The sequence below is a fragment of the Dromiciops gliroides genome, chromosome 1, assembly GCF_019393635.1.
Source record: "Dromiciops gliroides isolate mDroGli1 chromosome 1, mDroGli1.pri, whole genome shotgun sequence".
NCBI lineage: Eukaryota > Metazoa > Chordata > Mammalia > Microbiotheria > Microbiotheriidae > Dromiciops > Dromiciops gliroides.
Window position 1 is genome coordinate 701,114,236 of NC_057861.1, and position 25,072 is coordinate 701,139,307.

The 25,072-nt window shown below is 41.9% G+C and overlaps 1 protein-coding gene across 1 annotated transcript; it reads right to left on the reverse strand.

Moving 5' to 3' along the window:
- Nucleotides 1-4,368: 4,368 nt before the first annotated feature.
- SEC61A1 (SEC61 translocon subunit alpha 1) lies at nucleotides 4,369-24,552 on the reverse strand. The gene is made up of 12 exons (XM_043989098.1): nucleotides 24,374-24,552; nucleotides 24,127-24,194; nucleotides 20,089-20,154; nucleotides 19,897-19,975; nucleotides 18,758-18,889; nucleotides 15,871-15,980; nucleotides 15,399-15,552; nucleotides 12,913-13,073; nucleotides 9,123-9,320; nucleotides 8,666-8,857; nucleotides 8,140-8,216; nucleotides 4,369-7,409 (listed from the first exon to the last, which is right to left on the reverse strand). The coding sequence occupies exons 1-12, from the start codon at nucleotides 24,378-24,380 to the stop codon at nucleotides 7,223-7,225; spliced, it is 1,431 nt and encodes a 476-aa protein (XP_043845033.1). The 5' UTR covers nucleotides 24,381-24,552; the 3' UTR covers nucleotides 4,369-7,222.
- Nucleotides 24,553-25,072: the final 520 nt, after the last annotated feature.

Consider the following 25,072-nt stretch of genomic DNA (forward strand, 5'->3'; position numbering starts at 1 on the left):
ACAATTACCCCCAAAACAGCAATAAAAGAACCCCTGAAGTAGAAAAACCCATAAAAATACGGGCTGAGATTATTTTCCAGCTATAGATAGATTACAGGGGGCTATGCTAGGCTACGAGTAAAGTCCAACCCCGTGATCACGCCGACAGAGACCCCCGGTACACTTCATGGGAGGAATTTATCCCAGAGCCTCTGAATCAGCTACAGCACCAGCATCTGGAACTGAGTGTGTGGTCGGGTGAGAGGGCTGAACGGCTGGCCCGGGGTGGGGGAAAGTGCAGGGGTATCAGCAGGACCTAGGGAGGAATTCAGCTGTTCCACCCCAGCGGGAAACCAAGAAGAAATCCTGAGCAGCAGGAGGCCCAGGTGGGGGAGGGGTGCAGGCTTGTAGAAGCTAAGAACCACACCATAGAAAACTTTGCTGGTTGGTTGTTTAGTAAGTAGGCCTGAGGTTATCTTAGGACCAGAGAACAGGCCAGGTGAGAATAAAACCTGCCCTCCCTCAAACTAAAACACCTGGGACCCTCTGAAGCTGGGAACAGTAGCTTAGCTGAGAAGCAGGGCTCCCCAGTGGAGAGTTTAAAGTCAAGTAAAAGATGAGCAAACAAAGAAAGCTCAGAACTATAGAAAGTTTCTTCAGGGACAAGGAAGATCAAGAGGCACCCTCAGAAGAGGAAATCAACCACAGGACCCCTACATCCAAAGCTTCCAAGAAAAATATGAACTGGTCTCAGGCTATGGAAGCTCTCAAAAGGGACTTTGAAGAGAAAGTAGGAGAGATAGAAGATTTAGAGAGAGGGAGGAAAGAATGGAAAGAGAAATGAGAGCGATGCAGGAGTCATGAGAAAAAAGTCAACAGTTTGAAAAGCCAAATGGAAAAGGAGATTAAAAAAACTGTCTGATGAAAATAATTACCTAAAAACTAGGATTGAACAAATGGAAGCTAGTGACCTTATGAGTAACCAAGACATGGTAAAGCAAATTCAAATGAATGAAAAAATAGAGGGCAACATGAAATATCTCCTTGGAAAAACAGCTGACCTAGAAAATAAATCTAGGAGAGATAATTTGAAAATCATTGGAGTACCTGAAAACCATGACCAAAACAAGAGTTTAGACACCATCCTCCAAGAGATTGTAAGGGAAAATTGCCCTGATATTCTAGAAGCAGAAGCTAAAATAGAAACTGAAAGAATCCACCAATCACCTCATGAAAGAGATCCCAAAAGGAAACCCTCCAGGAATATTATAACCAAATTCCAGAACTCCCAGGTCAAGGAGAAAATATTGCAAGCAGTTAGAAAAAAGGAATTCAAATACCGTGGAGCTCCAATAATGATAAAGCAAGATCTAGCAGCATCTACATTAAAGGACCCGAGGGCATGGAATATGATATTCCAGAGGGCAAAGGAACTGGGACTACAGCCAAAAATCATGTACCCAGAAAAACTGAGTATAATCTTTCAGAGGAAAAATTGGGACTTCAATAGAAAAGAGGACTTTCAGGCATTTGTGATGAAAAGACCTAAATTGAATAGAAAATTTGACTTTCAAATACAAGACCCTGGAGAATCATAAAAAGGTAAACAGGGAAAAGAAATCATGAGGGACATTAAAAGGTTAAACTGCTTACATTCATACATGAAAAAATACTTCCAACTCATAAGAACTTTTTCAGTATGGAATACACAGAGGACACAGGTCTGAACTGAATATGAAGGAATGGTATTTGTAAAGCATTAATTTTTTGTGTATCCTTGTTCTTTGTGGAGCAAACAGGGTGGGTTGTCTAATGTCTGGGGCCGGATTTGGGCTTAGGGCTTCCTGGGTCCAGGGCTGGTGCTCTGTCCACTGTGCCACCTAACTATCCCATGATGACATCTTTAAAATAGGGTTGAGGGGTAGGAGGAATAGACTGGGGGAGGAAGAAGGGAAGAGGTGGAATGGGGAGAGGTAGCTCACATGAAGGAAACAAGAAAAAAGCTTATGGAGGCGAGGAGAAGAGAGAGAAGGAGTGGGGGAGTGAGTGAACCTCACTATCATCAGAATTGGCTCAAAGAGGGAATAACATACATACTCAAGCGGGTATAGTAATATATTTTTGCCCTAAGGAAAAGGAGGAGAAGGAGATGGGGGAGTGGGGTGGGGAGAAAAGAGGAAGGAGGGAAGGGAAGTTTTGTGGAGGGAGCTGTAAAAAGCAAAACACTTTCAAGGAAGGTGAAGATGTTCTGCATAACACATGTATGACATATATTGAATTGCTTGATTTCACAGGGAGAGTTGAGGAGGGAGGGAGGGAGGAAGAAAAATTTAGAAAACAGAATTAGCTCAAAGGCCTTAATCTCATCAGAGTGGGCTCAAGGAGGGAATAAGACACACACCCAATTGGGAAGAGTAATCTATTTAACCCTATGGGAAAGTAGGAGGGGAAGCAGATAAGGGGGGAAGGGTGAATGAAGGGATGGTAGAGCGGGGGAGGGGGCAGTCAGTAGCAAAACACTTTTGAGGAGGAATAGGGCAAATTAAGATAGACAATAGAGTAAATGGGATGGAGGGAAATAGTTATGATGATTGACTACAATGTCAAAATGTATGGTACCTACTCTGCTGGGCTACTGTAAAGAAAATTCTCTGTCAAGTTCAAGGTACTATATATAAAATTATGAACAGGATGCTATCAGAAAAATCTGGAAAAGACCAACATGAACTGAAGCAGAGAGAAATGTACTATATACAAAATAACAGCATTAGTGTAAGATGATCTACTGGGAAGCATGTGGTTATTTTTAGCAAGGCAATGATCCAATATAACTCAAAAAATTGATGTCAAAATTTACTTTTACATGTAATTTGGAAAATAAAATTATAAAAAAAAAAAAGAATCGGAGGGCATGGAATATGATATTCCAGAGGGCAAAGGAACTGGGACTACAGCCAAGAATCATGTACCCAGCAAAACTGAGCATAATCTTTCAGGGGGAAAAATGGGATTTCAATGAAAAAAAAAAGGGACTTTCAGCCATTTGTGATGAAAAGACCTGAACTGAATAGAAAATTTGACTTTCAAATACAAGACTCTAGAGAAGCAAAAAAAGATAAATGGGAAAAATAAATCATGAGGGATGTTAAAAGGTTAAACTGTTTACATTCCTACATGGGAAGATAATACTTCTAACTCCTAAGAATTCTTAGTATTAGGGCAGCTGACAGGAATATACTTAGAGGGCACAGGTATGAATTAAATATGAAGGGATGATATCTGTAAAGCATTTATTTTTTGTTTATCCTTTTTTCTTTTTTGGGGGGGCAGGCAGGGTGAGGTGGCTTATGTCTGGGGTCAGATTTGGGCTCAGGGCCTCCTGGGTGCAGGGTTAATGCTTTGTCCACTGTGTCACCTAGCTGACCTATGATGACAACTTTAAAATAAAGTCAAGGGGTAAGAGGAATGTACTGGAAGAAAGGGAAAGGGAGAAGTGAAATGGGGTAAAGTAGCTCACATAAAAGAAACAAGAAAAAACTTATGGAGTGGAGGGGAAGATGGGGAAGGATTGGGGAATGAGTGAGCCTTTCTCTCACCAGAATTGGCTCAGAGGGAATAACATATACTTCAAGTGGGTATAGTAATATATCTTGCCCTGCAGGAAAGTGGGAGGGCAAGGAGATAAGGGGGGGGGAGGTAAAGGAAGGGAGGGCAGATTGGGAGAGGGGGCAGTAAAAAGCAAAACACTTTCGAGGAGGGATAGGGTGAAAGAAGATAGAAAATAGAGTAATTATTAAGGGAAGGGAATAGGATGGAGGGTAATACAGTTAGCAATAACAACTGTGAAAGAAATGATAAGTAGGATGCTATCAGGACTTATGAAAAATGTAAGCCACCTACAGAGAAAGAACATGGTACTGAATACAGATTTTAGTATAATAATTTTTTTGTTAGTTCCTCTTTCTAAGGTTATACTATCTGTTTTCTTTCACAACTTGACTAAGGTGGAGATGTTTTGCATAACTGCACATATATAACATACTGAATTGCTTGATTTCTTAGGGAGGGGTGGAGGAGGAAGAAAATTTGCAACACAAAGTTTTTAAAAATCAATGTGAAAAAATTTGGTTTTTTACATGTAACTTGGGGGAAATCCTAACTAAATAAATAATGAAGGACAAACAACAACAAAACAAAAAACTCAAGTATGATGCTAACCTAGTCAGAAGGCAGCTTCCAAGAACAAATATTTTGAAGATAGTAATACACTAACTTTCTGAATAAGCACTCTAACCAAGTTTTGTTCCTAAATTTTCCCTTAATTCCACAGTCACCCTCCCCCCCATCCTTTTGGAAAGAAACAGGACAGAAGCAGAGAATATAAACATGTGGAATTGTAAAACATTTCTTTATTCATGGCTTGTTTCCATTCCTCCACTATGCCATCATTTACCAAATCAATAAACCTTCAAAGGTGGCTGAGTGTTGGCCCCAGTTTGCATACTGACTGTTACACAAGGCCCCAGCCTCACAGATTTGGAGAGTTGGCAATCACAGATGGTAAAGATGCTTTGTCATTTGCAAATGGCAGGGACACACGGTTAATAGTACCAGTGGTGTACAAGTGTACATGGAGGAGTAGCTTTTAACTGAATAAACCCCCCAAACAGTGATTTGGTTTGAAGGAGAGTTCAGGTGTCAATTCCACATCTGTACCCTCAGTGGTCAATTTCTACTGGGTAGCATGGGACTGAGCAGGAAGAGACAGAAAGGGATAAAGAAAGATATCTAGTAGGAGGCGAGATCTCTAGCAATAGAAGACACTGTCAGCAAAGCTCAGTATCTGTGGAGGAGGGGCAGGGATCAGTGTCGTAGATCCTCCTCTGTTCCTAAGTGGGCCTAATGCGGACTAGAAAATTCGGGAGACTTGCACTATTGTTCTGGATCTGCTAACTTTCAATAAGACCTTGTGCAAATCTGGTCCCCTTTTCAAACTTCAATTTCTTCTCTAAAATGGAACAGATAATTGCGAAAGTCTGTTCTGGTTCTAGAATTCCATGATACCCACTCACTTCAGGCCACTGAAGCCAAACTATTTGGCTCTGATGCCTGTAACAATACAGTGGGTTCTCAATGATTCAACACCCAACCACCATCAAGAATGAAATCCAAATGATTTGGCAAAGACAGTCTAAGATCTTAGACATGAGTTAACATTAATATTGCTCTTTCTAGTAGAGACTAGACCCGACTTGGGGCTAGTTGAAATACGGGATGTTCCCAAAGTCTCTGAGCAGTTTTAAGCTATTAAAATTTAATACTTTTAATATATTAAAACTTTTATTATATTAAATGTGTTAAACTTTAATAGCTTAAACTGCACAGAGACTTTTGGAACATCCTGTACTATGTATAAAATACTCCACCTGAGGTGGCAGTTCCCAGTTGTAATCTATGGGCTAAACTCCACTAAGCCCACTTCATTTTAGGTACAGCAAGCACCACTGTCCGTGACAACATATGGCCACTGTTCCTTTGTTCTCTCATTGTGCAGGATGCACAACAGTTCAAGCACTACATCCTAGTCCTGGGTTCCCCCTTGCTTCCAGATTTTCCTTCCAAGCAATCTTTCATCTCTGGTGCTATCAAACTCCAACGTCTTCCTCATTTCTTAGTTCAAGAAACTAGATAGACCCTAGTGAACTTTGCTGACAAAACTTTCCCTGTGCCCCCTACATTATTAATCTCTCAGGCTTTCCTTAGATATCCCCAACTTTGAAACGGTCTTAATTCCTGCAGTCCATTTGCTGAGGACGGAAACATTTTGGACACAATTTTTAAGACTTAAAAAATAATGTTGGAGCAATATATGAAAAAAGTAGATTTCAAAATTCTGATCTTATTACCTGTTTTAAGTTTATCCCTTTTCCCATACTGGGCAATACTGGTTTATTATTGAACCCTGTTTTCTGGTTTTTCATTCACGCTGCTTGGATTTGGTCCTATGTACAATTTTTTTTTTTAAAAAAAGGTCTAAAAATACAAGTAGGGTAATGTTTCAATCTTCCTAAAAAATAATTATGTATGATGAAACTGGCTATGAAAATTGGGTGGCTTTCCTTCTATGCCTAATTACTTGCTGCAATATTTCCTTTTTAGAAATATTTGGGATGGGGGGCAGTGAAAGGGACAGGTAGGAAGACTCAGGGAAAAATGATATGAGATGACTGGAACTATAAATTGGAAGCATCAGGATAAGATATGTAAATGCCACTGAGAGGGTTCTTGGGCACAGCTCTGAGCTAGGAAGGCTATGCTAGGAAAAAAAAAAAAAAACAGGTTTCAACGTATCTCCAGAGAGGGAGAAACTTACTGCTTAGTCCATCTAGGCTCAACTTGTTAAAGCAAAGGAACTCTGGATTTCTCAAAAGTAATTGAGAATGTAGGAAGCAAGGACATGCAGTTTCTGTTTAGTCCCTGTACTTCAATCAGTGTAGCCAACGGTGATGACAACCACAGAGAAAGAGAGAGCGAGCCACTTACCAGGCTTCCCAAAGTTGTTGTTTACATTTTTTAATCTTAGGTAAGCTATCCTTCTCTTCCCTTGGAAAAGCTAGGCTACCCTGATTAGATTCCTTCTAAAAGGAAAAAAAAAATATTCTATCTGGAAACAGTCTTATGCCTTTCACCAGGTATTACTGAATGTTCAGGTCATTTAAGAGAGACACTCTGATAATATTTCAATATAATGCTTCCTTCAACCACATGAATTTAAAGTCATATTCCTCCTACCCACTCCCAGTATGAACTGGATAAGTTTTAATGATGTTTGTGCTTATAACCAGATTCATAGATCCCACTAGGTGGTAGAAATTGTGACTAGGACAGCAACAGTCAGTGCTCAGAAGACACAAACTCAAGGCATAAGAAAATTCTTTTAAAAAGTGATGATACTTTGGAAAACTAGTAAACATTTACATCAATTAAGCTAGGGGACGAATGTCAAATAAAGAAAATGCCAGGATTAAAAACAAGATTTTTTGACATTTTCTAGCACTTTAAAAAGTGCACATATGATACAAAAAAGTTGGAATGAAAGAATATCAAACAAAAGTTCTTATACCATGGCATATGTGACTCTGCTTCAATAAGAGCTCTTGTAACAAGATTTTGGTTATTTCTTTTCTCTTCTTGGACAATTCAAGAATCCACTCCCTCTTCTAGGCCCATGAAGAGACACAGTTTAAAACAAGAGAGCCCCCATGCTGCCAACTTCACTCTGTTCCTTGACAAAGATTTCAAAGTATTGGTAAATGATGGTGACGGCAAGCAGGATTCCTGTTCCAGATCCAATAGCTCCGAGGAAATCTGCCAAGACTGAGAGGGCCCCAATGCACAGTCCACCAAATGCAGCAGCTGTGGGAATGTATCTAGGAGAAGAAGTAGTAGCAATTGGAAAAACTAAATGGAAAAAACACCGACTTTTCTTGGTATTCACTCCCATCCTCAACAACCTTATTCAGCTCTATTCCCTATGCCACTGGACATGTTTGCATTGTGCAACAAAAATAAAGTTTAAGGAGCCAGTGATGTCAAAGGCCTATTTTAGGTGTTCTCTAAGACACTTATGTTCAAATGATAGCCCCCAGTTTCATGTTTGAAAATCCACAAATGCATCCACCCCAGGAAAAAACAGATATAACCTTCAAATACAGAAGCACAACCAGTCAATTAGATTTCAATGATCACATCTCAATGGTCTGGATAATCCCTCCACAGATGGAGACTGAAACCTGTTTAAGACTTAGTAACAATTTATGGGTTATTCTGGCTGAAAAAAAAAAATGTACCCCACCTGTGGCCAATTTAGTGACAAGCCTCTCTGAACTTAATTAGGCAAGTCCTTAGGTGACAGGAATACAATCTGTTATCAGGCCTACACTCAAAAGCTGTTCCAGCTTGTTAGGACCTGCCAAAGCTTGTCATCCACCAGAAAAGCCTTCAAGAATGCAAGGTCACTTTCTGATCAAGATGGGATAGAAGAGTGAAAGCTTTTTGGAGAATGGGCAGTCATAGTAACATAGAGATGTATCACAGACACACAGACACATTCTGAATGGGAATGCTGATATCATAGACAGGTATAAACTGATTACTCACCTATTTAGTTCATGGACCATGGAGGTTTCCCTGTGGCCCCTCATCACCATCTGCTGTTCCTTCAGCTGCTTTGCGACCTGCACGCCACCCATTACAGGAAAAAACACATTAGTTCCTTCCACAAATATAAAATCAAGGTAGGAAGTCTTAGTTTCGTAATCTGTTGTTCAAAATATTGTAAGAAAAATCGAATACAAACTCGAACTACTGTAGAGAAGTCAGATGACAAGTAACCATTTTATAAACCTCACTTCTATTCTCAGATCTACTAGTAATCCAGTATTTCGCTTTGGGCAAAGAGCTAAACTGTGACTCAGCTTATCTATTTTTACTCAGCTGTAATATTTGTATAATGTAATGTTCCCGGGATGTCGGGAACATCTGAGATGCTTGGACAGCAAACTACTTTTCTACACTCTAGTTAAAAATAAAATGTTATACATTTTATTGGTTACTCCTGCTATATATAGTACCAAGTGAGATACGGCCTTCAACGGCCATGTAACTCATTTCTATTTCCACTTACGTCTTTGGCTGAGGAGCCTGAGACTTCAATCCATGTTTTGGAAAAGAATGCACATGAACCCAGCATGAATACTATGTATACAACTGCATGTACAGGGTCTTCTAACACGGAACCAAAGGATTCTGGGGGTGATAAGTAATAGCAAAGGCCACCAACTGGATAAGCACGAGCTGGACCCCCAGAAGAAGTATCCTAGAGACAATAAAAAAGAAAGCCATTTAATGTTATTCAGTTCAATCTTAGTGCTCAAACTTGTAGTCAAAACTTTGTTCAGAACAGATGAATAAGGACTCTGATACTTGGCCATATGTAATCACATGTCCACTTAGACCACTAAAAACTCATTATTTTCAATGGGTAGGTAATAATAGAATATGTTCACTTACAAAAAAATTTTTTTTTAAAATTTTTTAAAATTATAAGTAAAAAAACAAAGTTAAAAGAGACATATACTTACAGACCAGGTCCCCAATAGGCTAACCAATAAGTTGCCACTGAAGCGAGCAGACAACATCTGGGAAATGACGTACAGATTAGATACTAGAGCAGACTGAAGGATGATGGGAATGTTGGAAGTGTAGAAAAGCTTGATGGGATAGGTGTTGTACTGACCACGGTAACGTGCTGATTTGATAGGCAGGTCAACTCTGAAGCCCTAAGGAGTCAAAGCACATTTGTCCTTTATCGTTTCATCTTTATATAATTATACACAACCATAAATAACTTGAAGAGCCTTTTGGACAAGAGTCCCTTTTATTACTGAACGAAGGAAAGGGGGAGTAAGGAACAGAGAAGGCACTGAGGGCCTAGCATGGTGACTTCACACAAGAGATTCTTCAAAAATATTTGTTTATAATAATTATCATACAATCATAGGACTTTAAAGTTAGAAGAGGCTGTTGTTTTAAAACAATAAAAGAGGGAAATTAAATGATATGGGGCACAGAGGTAGTTAAGTGTCAGAGCCAGGAATAAAACATGGGTACATAGTCTTCTTCCCACTGCCCACTCCTGTAGCCTGCCACCACACCAGGAAGGGCTTGCGGGGCCTGCTAAAATCCTCTTCCTTCCAGTCTCAGGCCAATGACATTTTATTAAGCCATTTTTTTCTTCCGACCTTCTCAATATGTGTACCATAGTGTTCCTTTGCATTTTCTTCCTCCAATAGTTTAACAATGCCAAATTTTTCTATCTGTACTGCCTTCCCCAAAACTGTAAGCCATTAAGAACAGACTTTATCTTTTACAGTTTTTTAAAAATCTTCTCTCAATGTCTACAATGCTCTGAAAAAGTGGGATAATGTTGTTACCAATATCTGCAGAGGCTAAAGCAATAAATCAAGGGGCCACTTTGCCATTATTACAAATCTAACTGCCAAAACTTCAGCAGTAGGAACATTTACATCAGGCAAAATTCTTCAGAAATTTCAGAAGTAAATCCATACATCCACCCATGGACACATACACACACACACGTAAACATACATGTAAACACAAACAAACCAAGTGTTAGGGACTTAATGGATGTTATGCCCTTCATCACCTGGTATAGTAAAGAGCTGAAAGTCGTGTTACAATATTTTTTTACAATCCCTGAACTAATTAAAAAAATTTTTTATCCCACTAAGGCAGCTGCACTTCATTTTATGATGTTTGCCTCCCCACCTTAGCTATTGACATCAAGTTCAAATTTTACTTAGAAACACATGTGATGCTTGTATACAGACCTCAGCGTCTCAGCCACTGGAATTACTGAATCTTCTCTTAAGAACAATGCATTTAAGGGGGCAGCTAGGTGGCGCAGTGGATAGAGCACTGGACCTGGAGTCAGGAGGACCTGAGTTCAAATCCGGCCTCAGACACTTGACACTTCCTAGTTGTGTGACCCTGGGCAAGTTGCTTAACCCTCATTGCCCCATCAAAAAACAAAACAAAACACAATGCATTTTAAAAAATCAATTACTGTGACAGGCGTGGAAAAGGTCTGAAGTATCTCCAACTGGATGCCCTGCTTTCTCGTGTCTTATTTCTTACTGTTTGTGTCAGAGACTTAACCCATACCTTCTTAAAACGAGCCTGTTCTCTAACTGAACAAAGGGAACCAAAATGTTTTCTTCCCTCATCAAGCTAGATGTCCATGTGAGTGAGGATGGTACTTAGCTGGGTCAGCGTTCCTGAATTTTTAGTCTGATTTCCTTTAAGAAACTTCTGTAGACAAAATATGCAACTACAGAAATGGAGAATCAAATCTAGCTACAGAAATCAGTTTGGGATTATTTCTCACAAAGAGGTTAGAAAACAGTCACTAGAGAGTGAAAAGTACAGAAATGACCCATTTTAAGACAAAGATATTTCCTACCAACATTCTGTAAGTCTAGGCTAGGCTAAGTGTCTACTTTTCCTTGTTCCTCCAGGAATTGCAATACGGTTTAATTCCCAGTCCTAGAGAGCTGAACCTCTGTATTATGACCACAGATCTGCCTGGAGTCCAAGTGGCCTTACAAATAGATCTCAACCAAGTCCTTCATTTTACAGCTAAGACAAATGAGCACAGGCTCAGTGACTTGCTTAAAAGTCACAAAGCTCGCCAAGGACAGTGAGTTCCCTATCTGGGTTTCCTGGCTCCAGGGCACCGCACTTGTTCTATTCTGCTTTTAGGAAGAGCGGCACCATAAAGCTGAGGATTCGACTGCATCTAGAGGCTGCTATTTGGATCTAATTCTGTTCTTGCTTAGTCACTGCTGGCTCTTCTTCTGCATTACAAAGCAGGCACATTTCATTTGTGTAGATGGACATTACAACTAATCATCAAATCAACAATATTGCTACCGTGGACGGTACTGACAATCTACTTACTGGCCCACTGCTCCACTCAGAACCCTTGTGATTTTCAGTTATGAAATGCCTCGGCCAAAGCTCCCTCCTCTGGCCACAAATCTTTGCTCCCTGCCCCCATTTCTATTGGTCCAATTTCTCTTGTGCGTCACCCCGTTCTACTTTACCCGCTCATTGTAACCCTTAGTACTCTTGTTGTCGTTTGGCCACTTGTCAGTCATGTCTGTGACCTGCTTTGGGGTTTTCTTGGTAGAGAGACTGGAGGGGCTTGCCACTTCCTTCTTCAACTCCTTTTACAGATGAGGAAACTAAGGCTAACGGTGAAGTGACTTGTCCAGGAAGTGTCTGAGGCTGGACTGGAACTTCAGTCCTTCTGTGGCTCCAGGGCCAGTGCTCTATCCACTTCACCACCTAGCTACTCCTAGAACTTCTGTACTACTGTTAAGTTGCCTTCCACCTCAGACTCCAGTGGAAATCACTTTGTACTTATGATAGCATTTAACTCTGTGTAGATGTTATTTCCCCACATCATAAGCTCCCTGAAGGCAATCTAATGGTAGACACACGGTGGTACTTAATGTTTTACTGAACTGAACTCATAACCTCATTCAGCTAAATGGGGGGCAGGCAGGAAAGAAGAGGAATCAGTAGAATCTGTAACTGAAATAGTCATACCCAGTCTCACAAACTTGGTTCAATGATTGTATTATTCATATTTTTCTATTTTTTAAAGTTCCATTTTAAATGTTACTTATATTTTTCTTAATCGCATTTAAACACATTTTAAAAAATATCTCTTTTTAAACAATGAGTTCCAAATTCTCTCATGCCCTCCTCTCTCCTTGAGAAGCCAAGCAACCTGATATAGACTATACATGTACAGATATGCCAAACATTTCCACATTAGTCATGCTATAAAAGAAAATGCTCTTCAGCTATTTAGGCAATATAGAAATGTCTTACGATTGCATTATTACTTGGTAATGATGAATTTGGAGCAGTGAGGGAGTAAACCAAAACTGGCACCAAGAGAAGACAAAAAAGCTGGCTTCATAGTGTTCAATATCTACCTGAGAAGTGGCAATGGCATTGGTGATAAGAGAGCCCACCTTGCAAGCAGAAGACCTAGGCTTCAAGACCTGCCTGAAGGGGTCTGGCTTTGTGACCCTGGGCAAGTCACAACTCCAAAGCCCTCCCAGGAAATTCTCTAAGACCACAGATTGCAGAGCAGGGACAGGTTTATATTGGAGGGGGGAATTCCCTAAACCTGTAGTCACATAACCAAGCCATCTGACCCCCTCTGACCTCAAACCACACAGATCATGTAGCTAAGTCCAATTCCGCATCATGAGAACTTGCACCCCAATCTAAGTGCCCGAACAAGGGGAATCCCAAGACAGGATTCGGACTAACCTGAAAATAGATAACAACTGCAAACACAAAGATGGTGGCAATCAGATTCATGAGGTTGGGGAGGTTTTGACGATAGAAAGCTTCTCGAAGGGCCCGAACTTTATCTGTTCGTGTAGCCAGCAGATGGAACAATGCAATGATGGCACCTTCAAATTCCATACCTAATTAAAAAGAAAGAGTAAGATAATGCACATTTCCCCCCCAAAATAGTGACTGTATTTTATTCCTCTCCTAATTTCATTCTTTCTGCTGGTGTTGTGAGTTGCTCTGGCTCTGGCCAAAAACAGACATCATTCTAGGACAACTCTCTTAAGGCCTGGAAAGTTAGTTCTTTTGCTTAGTGATCAAAACGGTCTTGAACAGTAAAGTCAATTATAAAAATCCCCCTTTCAGAAAAAGAGGCTCCTTGTATCTGATCTTGGGTTACACTGACCTTTAGGTCAATTTCACTCTTGTTTGAAGTTAATGGCTTAATACAGGACAAAAACTACCTAACACTTTGGGGTGCTTGTGACCGTGGGATCACCAATCTATTGGATGAGGTTGGGTCCAAAATACTTCTGTGAATTACCTGAAATATAATGAACCTGAATGACAAACAGTCAAGTGTCACTAGAGAAAATGTGTCACAAAAAGGGCACATCTTTCGTGTCAAATCCCATTTTCCACACACTTCTGTTTGCTCCTCAACCCTGGTGTTTTGTGAAAGGGCAGGGCAGGAAGCTGAACTGTGAAGGGGAAGTTATGCAGGTGAAGAAATAATAGGAGTAGGAACTGAGTCACGATCACAATGGGGACTGCATTTGGTAATCTGCTAAGTTAAGGGAGCAGGTAGGATATAAAAGGAGCTATGGAGAGATTATAGGGAAAGCTTAGTTACTTCATAAAATGACAAGGAATTTATTTATGACAAAGGAAGAAGCACAACTGTGAAATGAGAGTATCTTATTACTGCGTGTTAATAATTCTGGGGGTTGGGGCTGGCTTGTGCCCTTCTTGGTATCCCCAGCACTTACTTAGCTCAGTGTCGGGCACAAAGGAAGCACATGATAAATGCTTGCTAACTGAATGTCTACTTCTGCCTCTTCTATTTTTTCACCCTCTATTCCCTTCTTTTACCCTTGATGATTGGGCTCCCACTCTTACTATTCCACAGAAATGCTGTCTTCAATGTCAAGTGATTTCCTCCTGAGCAAAATCAATGGCTTTTTCTTATCACTTCTCATCCACTTCATTGGTGGTAATGCCGGCCACTTTTAGGATCAAGATTTTTAAAGGCAGAGGGGACCTCAGAGATCACTGAGCCCCACCCCTGATGCCCTCTATCTGTCCATGGCACTGCTGTGCCCCGGTTTCTGTTGCGGCACTCTTTCCTTATTCTACTAGTTCAATGCTCTAATTGTGCGCCTGCCCCCTTGTAACATATTCCCTAATCGCATTCGCTCTGCTCTCCCTTTATGATTTCCATAGTCACTTGTAGATAGATGGTGCCCTCATCTCTCCTCATCCCTGACCTCACCCTCTCTTCAATCCAGACCTTCAGCTAAACTCTTCTTGCTGAATGTGTCAAAAACCAAACTGTTCCAAACCGCCCCAACCTGCCCCCCATCCCCCATCTTCATGACCGTCATAAAGCTCCTCTTTTCCCTTCATTGAGGGCCCTCCCAACTTTTCCTCGACCTTCAATGTATCTTGTGCTTTTCCCCAGCTTCTTGGGCACCCCCTCCTTGAAGCCCTCATCCCTTCATCCCTAACAAGAGTCTATCTCTAGCTGACTGCCCTCTTTTGTGCCAACTTTCATCCATCACCCGGTTTTCTCGATCCTCCTCCCATCCACTCCCTGCTCCAACTCCTCTTCCTATCACTTCTGTGTCATCCTGACATTGTGCTCCCTTTAGCTGGCAAAGCTAATAGCCATGTTGTGAGCACGGCTTGCCATGTGCAATCCTTGTTTTCTAAAATATGCGACCTTCCCCACACCCCCACCCATATCTACCAATCTGTTTTAGAGTTCCTGAAAACCTGTTTTTACAATCCAGGAAGCACCAATTCATTAGCTGTACCTGACCTTCGTTTCTCCACTCAAGGCCTTCCTTAGTACACAGTCTACTTGGTAAAAAAAAGATTAATTCGTTTTATGTCTCACTAGATTATAAGCATTGTGAGCAAGGCAAGGATGATGCCCCCAGCATTCGGCAGACACAAGACACTGAAACATGGACTATTTGTTCCCAATAGGATTCCACAGAGTTGATGAAACTGCAATGGCCACATAGCTATTAAAATCGAATCTGTCTTTAAAGGATTCCCTCTTGTGGCACTAAGAAATATTATTGGAAAAGTCCTCTGCTTGAATGAAGATTATTTTAGCACTTGTCTTGGCACACAAAGCACTTTTAATAGTGAGGGGGATAATGTGCAGAATGCACATTAAAAACCATTCAGGAGATGAAAGGCAAGGAAAATGGTGAACGTCGGGCATTTACCTCGGCCAGTGTTGACAGTGGTGGGACTGAATGCTTTCCACACAATGGTCTCACAGATGTTGGTAGCAATGAAGAGAGAGATACCAGAACCAAGACCGTAACCTTTCTGCAGGAGCTCATCCAAAAGCAGGACAATTAATCCAGCAACAAAGAGCTATGATGGGAAATGGAAAACAAACATCAGGGGCAGATATCCCATGTCATTCATTACAGGCATTGTCCTGCCTCTCACTGCAATTAGGCTACTGTGGTACCAACACTAAGGGATGAGATGAGATCATCCTGGCTTCATGTATAAGTGTCATAAGAACTCCCTTCTCACGTGGGTCTAAGGGCAAATACAGGCCTTCGGAGGCTCCTCTCAGTGAGATGGTCCTTTTTCTGTACTGTCTAGACTTGCTGTGTGGAAATGATGAGAATCAAGGGTCACCTGGAAGGGAAGAGAGGGAGTGTACTCTAGCGAATTAATTACCTGAATGGTGATCAGAAGGCAGATTCCAGCACCCATTTCAGAGGGGTCTCCATACATTCCCGTCATCACATACACGATGGATTGGCCAATAGTAATGATCATGCCGAATACTGTGTACCAAAGGAACACTGCATTAGTTCACTAGGATGGTCAAGGAAGGTAGTAACAGCTCAGTGTTCAAATGAAGGTCACCAAATATCCTTATGATATCCACAGTGTAGCACACCGTTAATCTGAAGGCTAAGTCAAAGAGAAAAGCAAACCCAATTCCTAATTCCATTTTTGTTATTCAGAAGGAAATTTCAGGAATCAATAAAGACAAAAACTAAACAAGAAACACAGAAGTGTGGAAATTTTAGGGCCTATAAAGAGCCCTGACATCACACCGGTGGGGGAAAACTGCTCTAAGAGCACAGAACTAGGAACCAGAAGAAGTGGGTTCTAGACTTGGCGCTGCCACTTACTAGCTTTGTGATCGAGGGCAATCGTTCAACCTCTTTGTTTTCCCATTCATAAAGTGGGACACTATGTTACCTACCCTAAGGGGCCATGGATTAAAATGAGAACATTTTTGTAAGTGCTTTGTAACTGTAAAGTATTATATAGATAGTGCTTAATGTGTGCCAGGCACTCTGCTAAGTGCCTTCTTTCTTTCTGGTGAGGTAATTAGGGTTAAGTGACTAGACCAGGGTCACACAGCCCAGTAAATGTCAAGTGTCTGAGGCCGGATTGGAACTCAGGTCCTCCTGAATCCAGGGCTGGTACTTTATCCACTGTGCCACCTAGCTGCCCCTGCTAAGCACTTTCTAATTGTTATCTCATCTGATCTTCTATTCTGACGGGTAGGTGCCGTTATCCCTATCTTATAGTCAAGGAGTCAAGTAAAGTGAGGCAAAGAGAGGCAAAGTGACTTGCCAAAGGTCATTCAGCCAGTACAGTTCAAATCTGAACTCAGGTCTTCTTGACTCTAGGCTATTTGGGAAGTCACTGACCTATGGCCAAAGGCTGGCCCTCAGGTCATCTGGCAACTGGATAGCCCGTAAGGTGGGCCTGAGGTTTCACCCCAAGCTTAATCATAGGCTAACTATGCAGGCTAGCTAATTTTGGTGGTACTGAATGAGTTGAATCCAATTCATTCAAAGACTACTTAAAAATGATACTCCTTTCCTAAGGTTCAATAGAATGTGTTTTAAGGGTAAAAATTTGCTCTTTAAGAGGCAGCAACTTACTTTTCACATTGCTCTTTCCTACAAAATTAGTTATTTTAACTCAGTAAAAGCGTTTTACTCTGCAGCCCATCTTCCTTTCTTGTATATCATTATACTTCATTGTTAGAAAAAGCAGTACAGCCACACTGTTACTGCTTCCATAGTACTAAGACAGACCACCAGGTCTATGGCTTCATTTCCAGCCTCTTCTGTTGTGAGAGTTCTTTTTAAATCCCAGAGCTCTAGTCAAGTACAATTCTAAGTGTGATCTTATTTGTATTTCTGCTGCGTTGTCGTCTACCTGGCATGGAACTCTCCGGGAAAGTGATGGAAAGAGGAACAGAAGGATGATCAATAACAGCAACTTGGTTACATGGTACTTTACAGTTTATAAAACATTTAGAGGGAAACAGACTGAGAGCTTGTGACTTTCTCACAGTCACCCTCCCGGTAAGTGTCACAGTCAAACTTAAACCTATCATCTTCTAACTCTGAGTTCAGTGGTCAGTGTCTTTCAAGATTAACTTATTCAATGTTTCAATGCGATGATTCAGGCCTAAAGTGTATTTTATACTCTCAATCTGAATTTCACAAATACATGCTCACTGAAAAGATGTCAATAGACTAAGTTAGTCAATTTCCACCTGCTAAGTGTACTCCTTTGTGGCACAGGAAGAGGAACCAAACCATAGCTACTCATGTGTTTATCATTTAATACAGTATTATAAATCGAAATAGCTTGTGCAATCCACTAGTGCACAAATTTATGCTGGCCAAACAATAGTAAATATAATTTCTAACCACCAATAACATTCATGTCAGCAGCACAAGGTCAATGCTAATGCTCTTGGTCCTTGTTACTAATGGTGATAAAAGCAGACTGCAAATGAGCTACTCATTAGGACATAGTCTTTTTGGGCTCAAAGGAACTTTTTTTTTTTTTTGCATAGCTAAAAAGGAAAGAAGGAAACAAGCATTAATTGCCTACTATGTGCCAGGCACTGTGCTAAGAGCTTTACTAATATCTTATCATTTGATCCTTGCAACAACCCTAGGAGGTAGATGCCACTGTTATTCTCATTTTACAGTTGAGGAAATTGAGACAGCAGCTGTGATGTGACTTGCCCAAGGTCACACAGATAGTTACTGAGGCTGGATTTGTACTCAGGTCCTTCTTGGACAGCTAGGTAGTGCACTAGATAGAGTGCCAAACAAGGAGTCAGGAAGACTTATCTGAGTTCAAATCTGGCCTCAGACACTTATTAGCTGTGTGATCCTGTGTAAGTCACTTACCTGTTTGCCTCAGTTCATCTGTAAAATGAGCTGGAAAAGGAAATGGTTTGTCAAGAAAACATCAAATTGGGTCAGGAAGAGGCAAACACAACTCCACAACAAACCTTCCTGACTCTATGCTCAGGACTCTACAAATACACAAACAACAAAGCCCCCTAGAAGTGTCAAGCCTCTTTATGCTCTACATCTAAGTAACAGATTTCTCCATTTACATTCTGTCATGCTGCTGTGAATTGTTCTGATAGTGTGCAAGCACTAGACAGCAAAGAGACTAAGGAGCTAAGTCTCTGTTTCAAGAAAAACATTGCCCTGACTGCTCAAACCTTTGTTTCCTGTTAACTTTATGTTCTCAGAAATCTATAGACATTATTCACAATGTCACCTACACTTCTGGGCACCGTTGAAAAGAGCTCGGTCTTTTGGGGTGTCACCCACTTCAATTATCTTCGCCCCAGCCAGAAGCTGCATGATGAGGCCAGAGGTAACGATGGGAGATATTCCCAGCTCCATCAGTGTGCCTGCAAGACAATGGGGGAGATCAAACATTTTCTGTTACCTAAGGAAGGATGTCAGATGTGGACAAAGTGAATTGGTAAAGCTTGATTAATTCCTGTTCACCACAGTTAAATAAATACAATACATCTGGGTTGAAAATACATGAGTAACATCATTTAAATCCAAACACAAATAATGCTGAAATACTAACTATAAAGTCAAATCCAATTCATTCTGGAAATCCTGCCAGGCAATGTCTCATTCTGTTAGAGAATCACATGATCTCTAGGCAGACCCATGCATTTAAATTCGCCACAACAGATTCATTCTGGTTTTGTTGAGATAAGAAAGGTTTACCTCTTCATCTGTTATTTAAAAGGATAACATTCAAATAGTTCCTAGAGACAGGGATGGGTGTCTATACAATTGTAAACAGAACTGTGAATAAATCTCTACCTCCCATTATACTAAAGTGAGCTGTACCAACAACTGATACTGAACTATTTTTTATAAACTAGTTAATCAAACACATCAACAGGAGTACACAGCTATGCACCCAATTCCACCATATGTAACTGTAGAGATTACACACAAAAAATGGCCACAGATTTTAGACTCATATGCATAACCTATAGATATGAAAAAGATGCAGCTGAGAAACAAATTACACATTCTCTGTTGTGGGCCACCTTATCAAAACACAGGGAAGACAGGTAGGAATTTCATCGTTTCTCTTCTGCAGGCACAGTTTAAAAATCCATCCTGTTTCTCAGCATTTTCCCCCCTCTCATACATGGTCTTATCTTGTTATTACAAACTGCATACAAATGCAATCCAAAACAATTTAGTGCCTTAGTGTTGACTTGGATATTTTATAAATGTATTCGATGTGGCACATTGTTCCTTCATTCACTCTATTTTCCAATCCATATTTTCCATAAAGACTGTTTATCCCACAGAAAAAAGTTCAAATTTATAGCTAAATTCATCATCCATTGAACAGACAAAGCACACAGAATTGGTTTGCTACCTCTGTTTGAGGCCAAGATCACTCTCATCCAATAGAAAGGATCGGCTGAATCCGATGACATGATACCAAACAGGGGAATCTAGAGAAAGGCAGAGAAGAGAGGGTCAACACTTAGTCCCACCCCAACATCTCCCTTACCCCCATGACTTTTAAAATAATGTTTGCCACATGAAATATTAAAAGTGAACTCACCTGGCAACATACTAAGAAGATAAAGAGTGTGATAGCAGTCCATAACACTTTTTCCTTAAACTGGATCTAGAGCAAAACAGAGTGCAAAGGTTTAATAAGCAGAAATATTTTTCATAGTAACCAGTCTAATAAAAAAAAAAAATCAACGTAAATGGATAAAGCATTGGCCCTGCATTCAGGAGGACCCGAGTTCAAATAGGCCTCAGATACTTGACATTTACTAGCTGTGTGACCTTAGGCAAGTCACTTAAACTCAAACTGCCCTGCTTTCCTGCCCCCCCCCCCCCGCCCCCAAATCAATGTAAATCAAATTCTTTATTTTTTCCTTTCATATGAGAAGACAAATACACCTTTAAAATCCTAGGCCAGGTTTATAAATTATTAATATTTTCAGGATTAAAAGTTTTTAATCAGATCCATAGGGGGCAGCTAGGTGATACAGTGGATAAAGCACAGCCCTGGATTCAGGAGAATCTGAGTTCAAATCTGGCCTCAGACACTTGACCCTGGGCAAGTCACTTAACCCTCATTGCGCCCCCCCCCCCCAATCAGATCCATATATTTGAAAAGAAAATAATGAAATGGACAAACTTAATAAAAAAACAACTATAACAATACTTAACATGGTACCACAATTACAGTAAAAATGTGTTACAATGAACTCTGCTAATTTTGAATTTGTGATAATTTGGTCTCATGCTGACCATCATACTTTCTATGGAGAAAAAAAGAGTTAAAAATAAGTTAGCTAAAAATGGAAACAACTTTTTTTTTGAGGGGGGGCGAGGGGGAAATGAAATGTTTTAACCTACTCGCAAAAGCAACTTTTTGAGGGCCTTAGCTCAGTCATTATTGTACAGGCTGAATACAAATTAGTTTTATTAGTCTATATTAAATAGTCTTATATTAGCTGAAAGGAAAATGCTTCAGTTTGAATCATCTAGTCTTTGGTTTACCATATTGTTACAGAATCCTGCTACATCTACTCATTTGGGAAGCTATAAGGATTTGTTAGTCCATGCTGTGGTATGCCCTTCTTCATGGTCAGCTGAAAGGCTACCTATATTTCACCCACATTGAGAACCTAAATAGTCAAGCTTTGACTTGATTTATAAGAGAATGGGCACATCTTAAATTTAATGTAGCCGTAAAGCCTCTTGCTGCTAGAGAATCTGCCTTTCTCCCTTCCTTCCTTATGCCTCAATCCTACCAGAAGTCCTTAAATGTAAATATGATTTCAACATGATTTCAGACTAATTGGTACGGTATCACAAGCTTTTATTAAAATGGTTCCATATGGGAAGAAATCCTCATAAGGATCTCAACTTGAAAATGATAAATACTCTTAGAGCTAGAACTAAATTATATATCAAGTCAAAGCTTGACTGAGAGGCAAATTATAGATAATTTATGCCCTGTGTTACCCTTCCATTTTGGCCATTTCAAGGCTTTTAGAATCTCCACAATAAAGCAATCATAAAAAGAAATGAAATCCAATAGCCATTTCTACTGCATGTTAGAAGCTCTGGAAGAAGGCTTAGTGAGGAAAGAGATAAACTATTAGTTAAAATGATTTCTAAATTACCTATAGATTTTAATTATTTGTGCAATTTTCATCCCAATGAGAGATGGCTATGGTTAGAAATGAAAAGAAAATTCAACTTCAGTTATTTGGATAAGTGACGGAAATTAAAATCATTCACTTATGTTAGTCAAACAATACAACATGATAATCACAGCTCACATTTATGTTGCATCACGGTACCATGAGACAACACAAATATTACTCCCATTTAACAGATAAGAAAACTTCGGCCAAGAGAGACAAAAGGTATGACTTGGCCATAGCTACTAATTGTCAAAAGCGAGAATGAAAAACTGACTCAGGGGTCCTGACTTTTCAGTCTGGAGCTTCTGACTGGATTAGGCCAGAAAACCTGGGTTCAAATCCTGTCTCTGGTATTAACTACACTGATCAGTCATTTAGCCTCTCTGCAATTAAGGTTTCTCTGTACTCACTTCACCTCACCTCACCCCCTACCCGGTAAGGTCAGTTAAGTATTTGGCCAACTTTAAAGTGCTATATAATCAAGCAATAAACATTAAGCTACTATACTATACTATGTGGCAGGCACTGTACTAACAGCTGGGAATACAAAGAGGTAAAAAAACAGTCCCTGCCCTCAAGAAGCTTACAATGAATGGGGGGAAATGATGTAAAAAAAATATATAAAGCAAGCTTTATGTAGGATAAATAATAATGAATGGAGGGAAGGTATTGGAAGTGAGAAGGGAAGGATTCCTGTATGAAGTAGGATTTTAGTTGGGACATAAAGGAAGCTCGGATGGGTGGGGGGAAGGGGAGTTAAGGCGGGAGAGCAATGGGGGGAGGTGGGGGTTGTCAGCCAGAGAAAACGCCCTGAGGTGAGTGGCTTGTTTGTGGAACAGCCAGGAAGCCTGTGTTACTGGATCAAAGACCATGTGCTGGGGAGGAGTAAGGAATAAGGAGACTGGAAAGGTAGGAGGGGGCTAGATTATGAAGGGTTTTGAATGACAAACAGCATTTGATATCTGATCCTCCAGTGAGGCTCCAGGGAGCCACTGGAGTTTATTGAATAGGGGAGTGACCTGTGCTTTAGGAAAATCACTTTAGTGGCAGAATGGAAGACGTCCTGGAGCAGGACTCAAGACTTGAGGCAGGCAGACCCACCTGAGCCTACTGCCAACAGTCCAGGTGTGAAGTGATGAGGGCTTGTAAGGGGTGGGGGTGGGGGCAGCATCAGAGGAGAGAAGGGGGTATATTGGAGACATAATGCAAAGGAGAAATTCACAGGCTTTGCCAACGGCTTGGATATGGGAGGTGAGAGATACTGAGGAGTGCAGGATGATGACTGTGAGCCTTGGGTCCACAGAGAAGGTTAAAAGGGGGAGGGTCTAGGGGAAAAGATGAATGGTTTCCAACAAGATGAGTTTAATAAAGACACCCAGTTCAATATGTCTGAATAAAAATGTCTATCACTATTATTTGTCCTAAGTCATGCTGCTTCACAAACTTGTGGTTCTTTACATCTTTCTGGGCTTAGGGTCTCCAGAGATTCACTCTCAACAACTTCCATTTTTATAATTAAATTATCTCCCAAATGTGCACCAATATGGAAACTGGTCAAGTAGCCTGTGGGTATATTATTAACATGATGGAATGCTAAAAATGATAGGGTACCTGGACCCTGTCAGTAGGTGAAAATATATGTACCAAATAAGGGCGAGTGTACTACACACCCACCGATCACAACTATGGAAAGAGATACGGCAACAAGGCTGGACACACATTCTGTCAACCACATAATTTCGAATGTAATGAATGCTTATTAGGCTTTTTCTGTAATGCCATTTAAAAAAAGAAACTTCTGACTTCTTTGCCTCGGAATCAAAGCTCTAAGGCGTGGAATCGAACTAGGAAACTCAGTTCTGATAAAATCAGTCCCATTTTACCTTCAGTGCCTCAATTCTTTCCACTGGAAAAGGAGTTCATCCAGGCATGGATGGGATTTCTGAAAAGCTAACAGCTCTTCTAGGCTAAAGTTCCTGCCCTGTTCTACAGGACCCCCCGTTCTCCCAGACCCTCGGGGCGCTACCATACCCCGTTCTTTACTGGTTTCCCCCACAAAGACCCTCTGCACACCGTTCTACTCTCCCATCCTCCATTTCACGAGGTGAGAGCTTTGGCAGGTAGAGGACCCGGGCTCTGAGTCCTACTCTGTGCATCCTGGAGCGGACCTGGGCTCCCCGCTTCCCCATCCGATGCTGGAAGCACTCCTTTCCGGGGTGGGTGGGGGGGAAAGCCCCCTTTATGCCCCCCCCATCCCCGCCCCCCCCCCCAGGATGCCAGACACTTCAAGCAGAAGGTTGTCCCATCCAACTTCTCGGGAAGTTCGCAAACGCCCGGCGCAGCCGGACCGAGGCGGAGGGGCGGCGGCCAAGGCCCCACGACGGAGGACCCCCTCCCGTCACCCCTCGACTGCCCGGGGGGCGCCTTACCTTCCTCTCGGGCTTCTGGATCTCGGGGAGGATGACGCAGAAGGGCTTGATGACTTCCAGAAACTTAACTGTGGGGGGGAAAAAGAGACAGCCGGAGTTAGAGCAGCGGCCCCCGGGGAGAGGGCCCCGCGGGGAGCCGGGTCCGAGGGGTGGGGGTGGGGCCGATGGGGATCTGGGCCTCGGGGCGCCCAGGCCGGTCGGACCGGGCCCGGGGAGGGCGGCCGGGGGAGCCCGCCTCGGTACTCACTGCCCATGGTGGCGGCGCCGGGTGCTCGAGCTCCGGGGAGGCGACGGGGGCCGCGGCCGAGCCCGCGAGCGGTGCGGCTCAGCCGAGGGGAGAGGGAGGCAGAGAGAGCGAGGCAGGGAGAGACACGTCAGTAGTAACGCCGCTCGCTCCGAGCTGGGCGGGGCGGGGCGGGAAGTGAAGGCAACCCGGCGGGGCCGCGGGGGCGGGCGGGAGCGAGAGAGGCGGAGGCGCTGGCTGCCGCGGGCCCTTCCGCTTCCTGCCACGCACCGGGCTGGCCGGCCCCAACCAGCCGCACTACAGCTCCCGGCATGCCGTGGGCCCAGCGCGAGCCCGCCCCGCCCTCTTCTGGGGCGGGGAGGCTGGGACAAGACGCCGCTACGCGGAAGAGAGCGTGCTCGCGCGCGTTGCAGGATGGGACTTGTAGGCCAGGGCGAGCCTCGTCCGCTTTCCACAAGGGGGTGTGGCTGGGGTGAGAGGCTGCGGGAGAGAAAGCTTGCTAGCCAAGGACACAGTTGAGAGATCTTAAGGGTAGTTTTTTGCGTTCTCACCGGAAAAATAAACCTTCACCCAGAATCAGGGGGAGGAAATGAAATGTACATTTTTTTTTAATCCCTGGAAATAACGTTCATTCATTCTTTCCAACCTTCACCAAAATCAGGAGGAAGAAATGAAATGTACATTTTTTTGGAATCTCTGGAA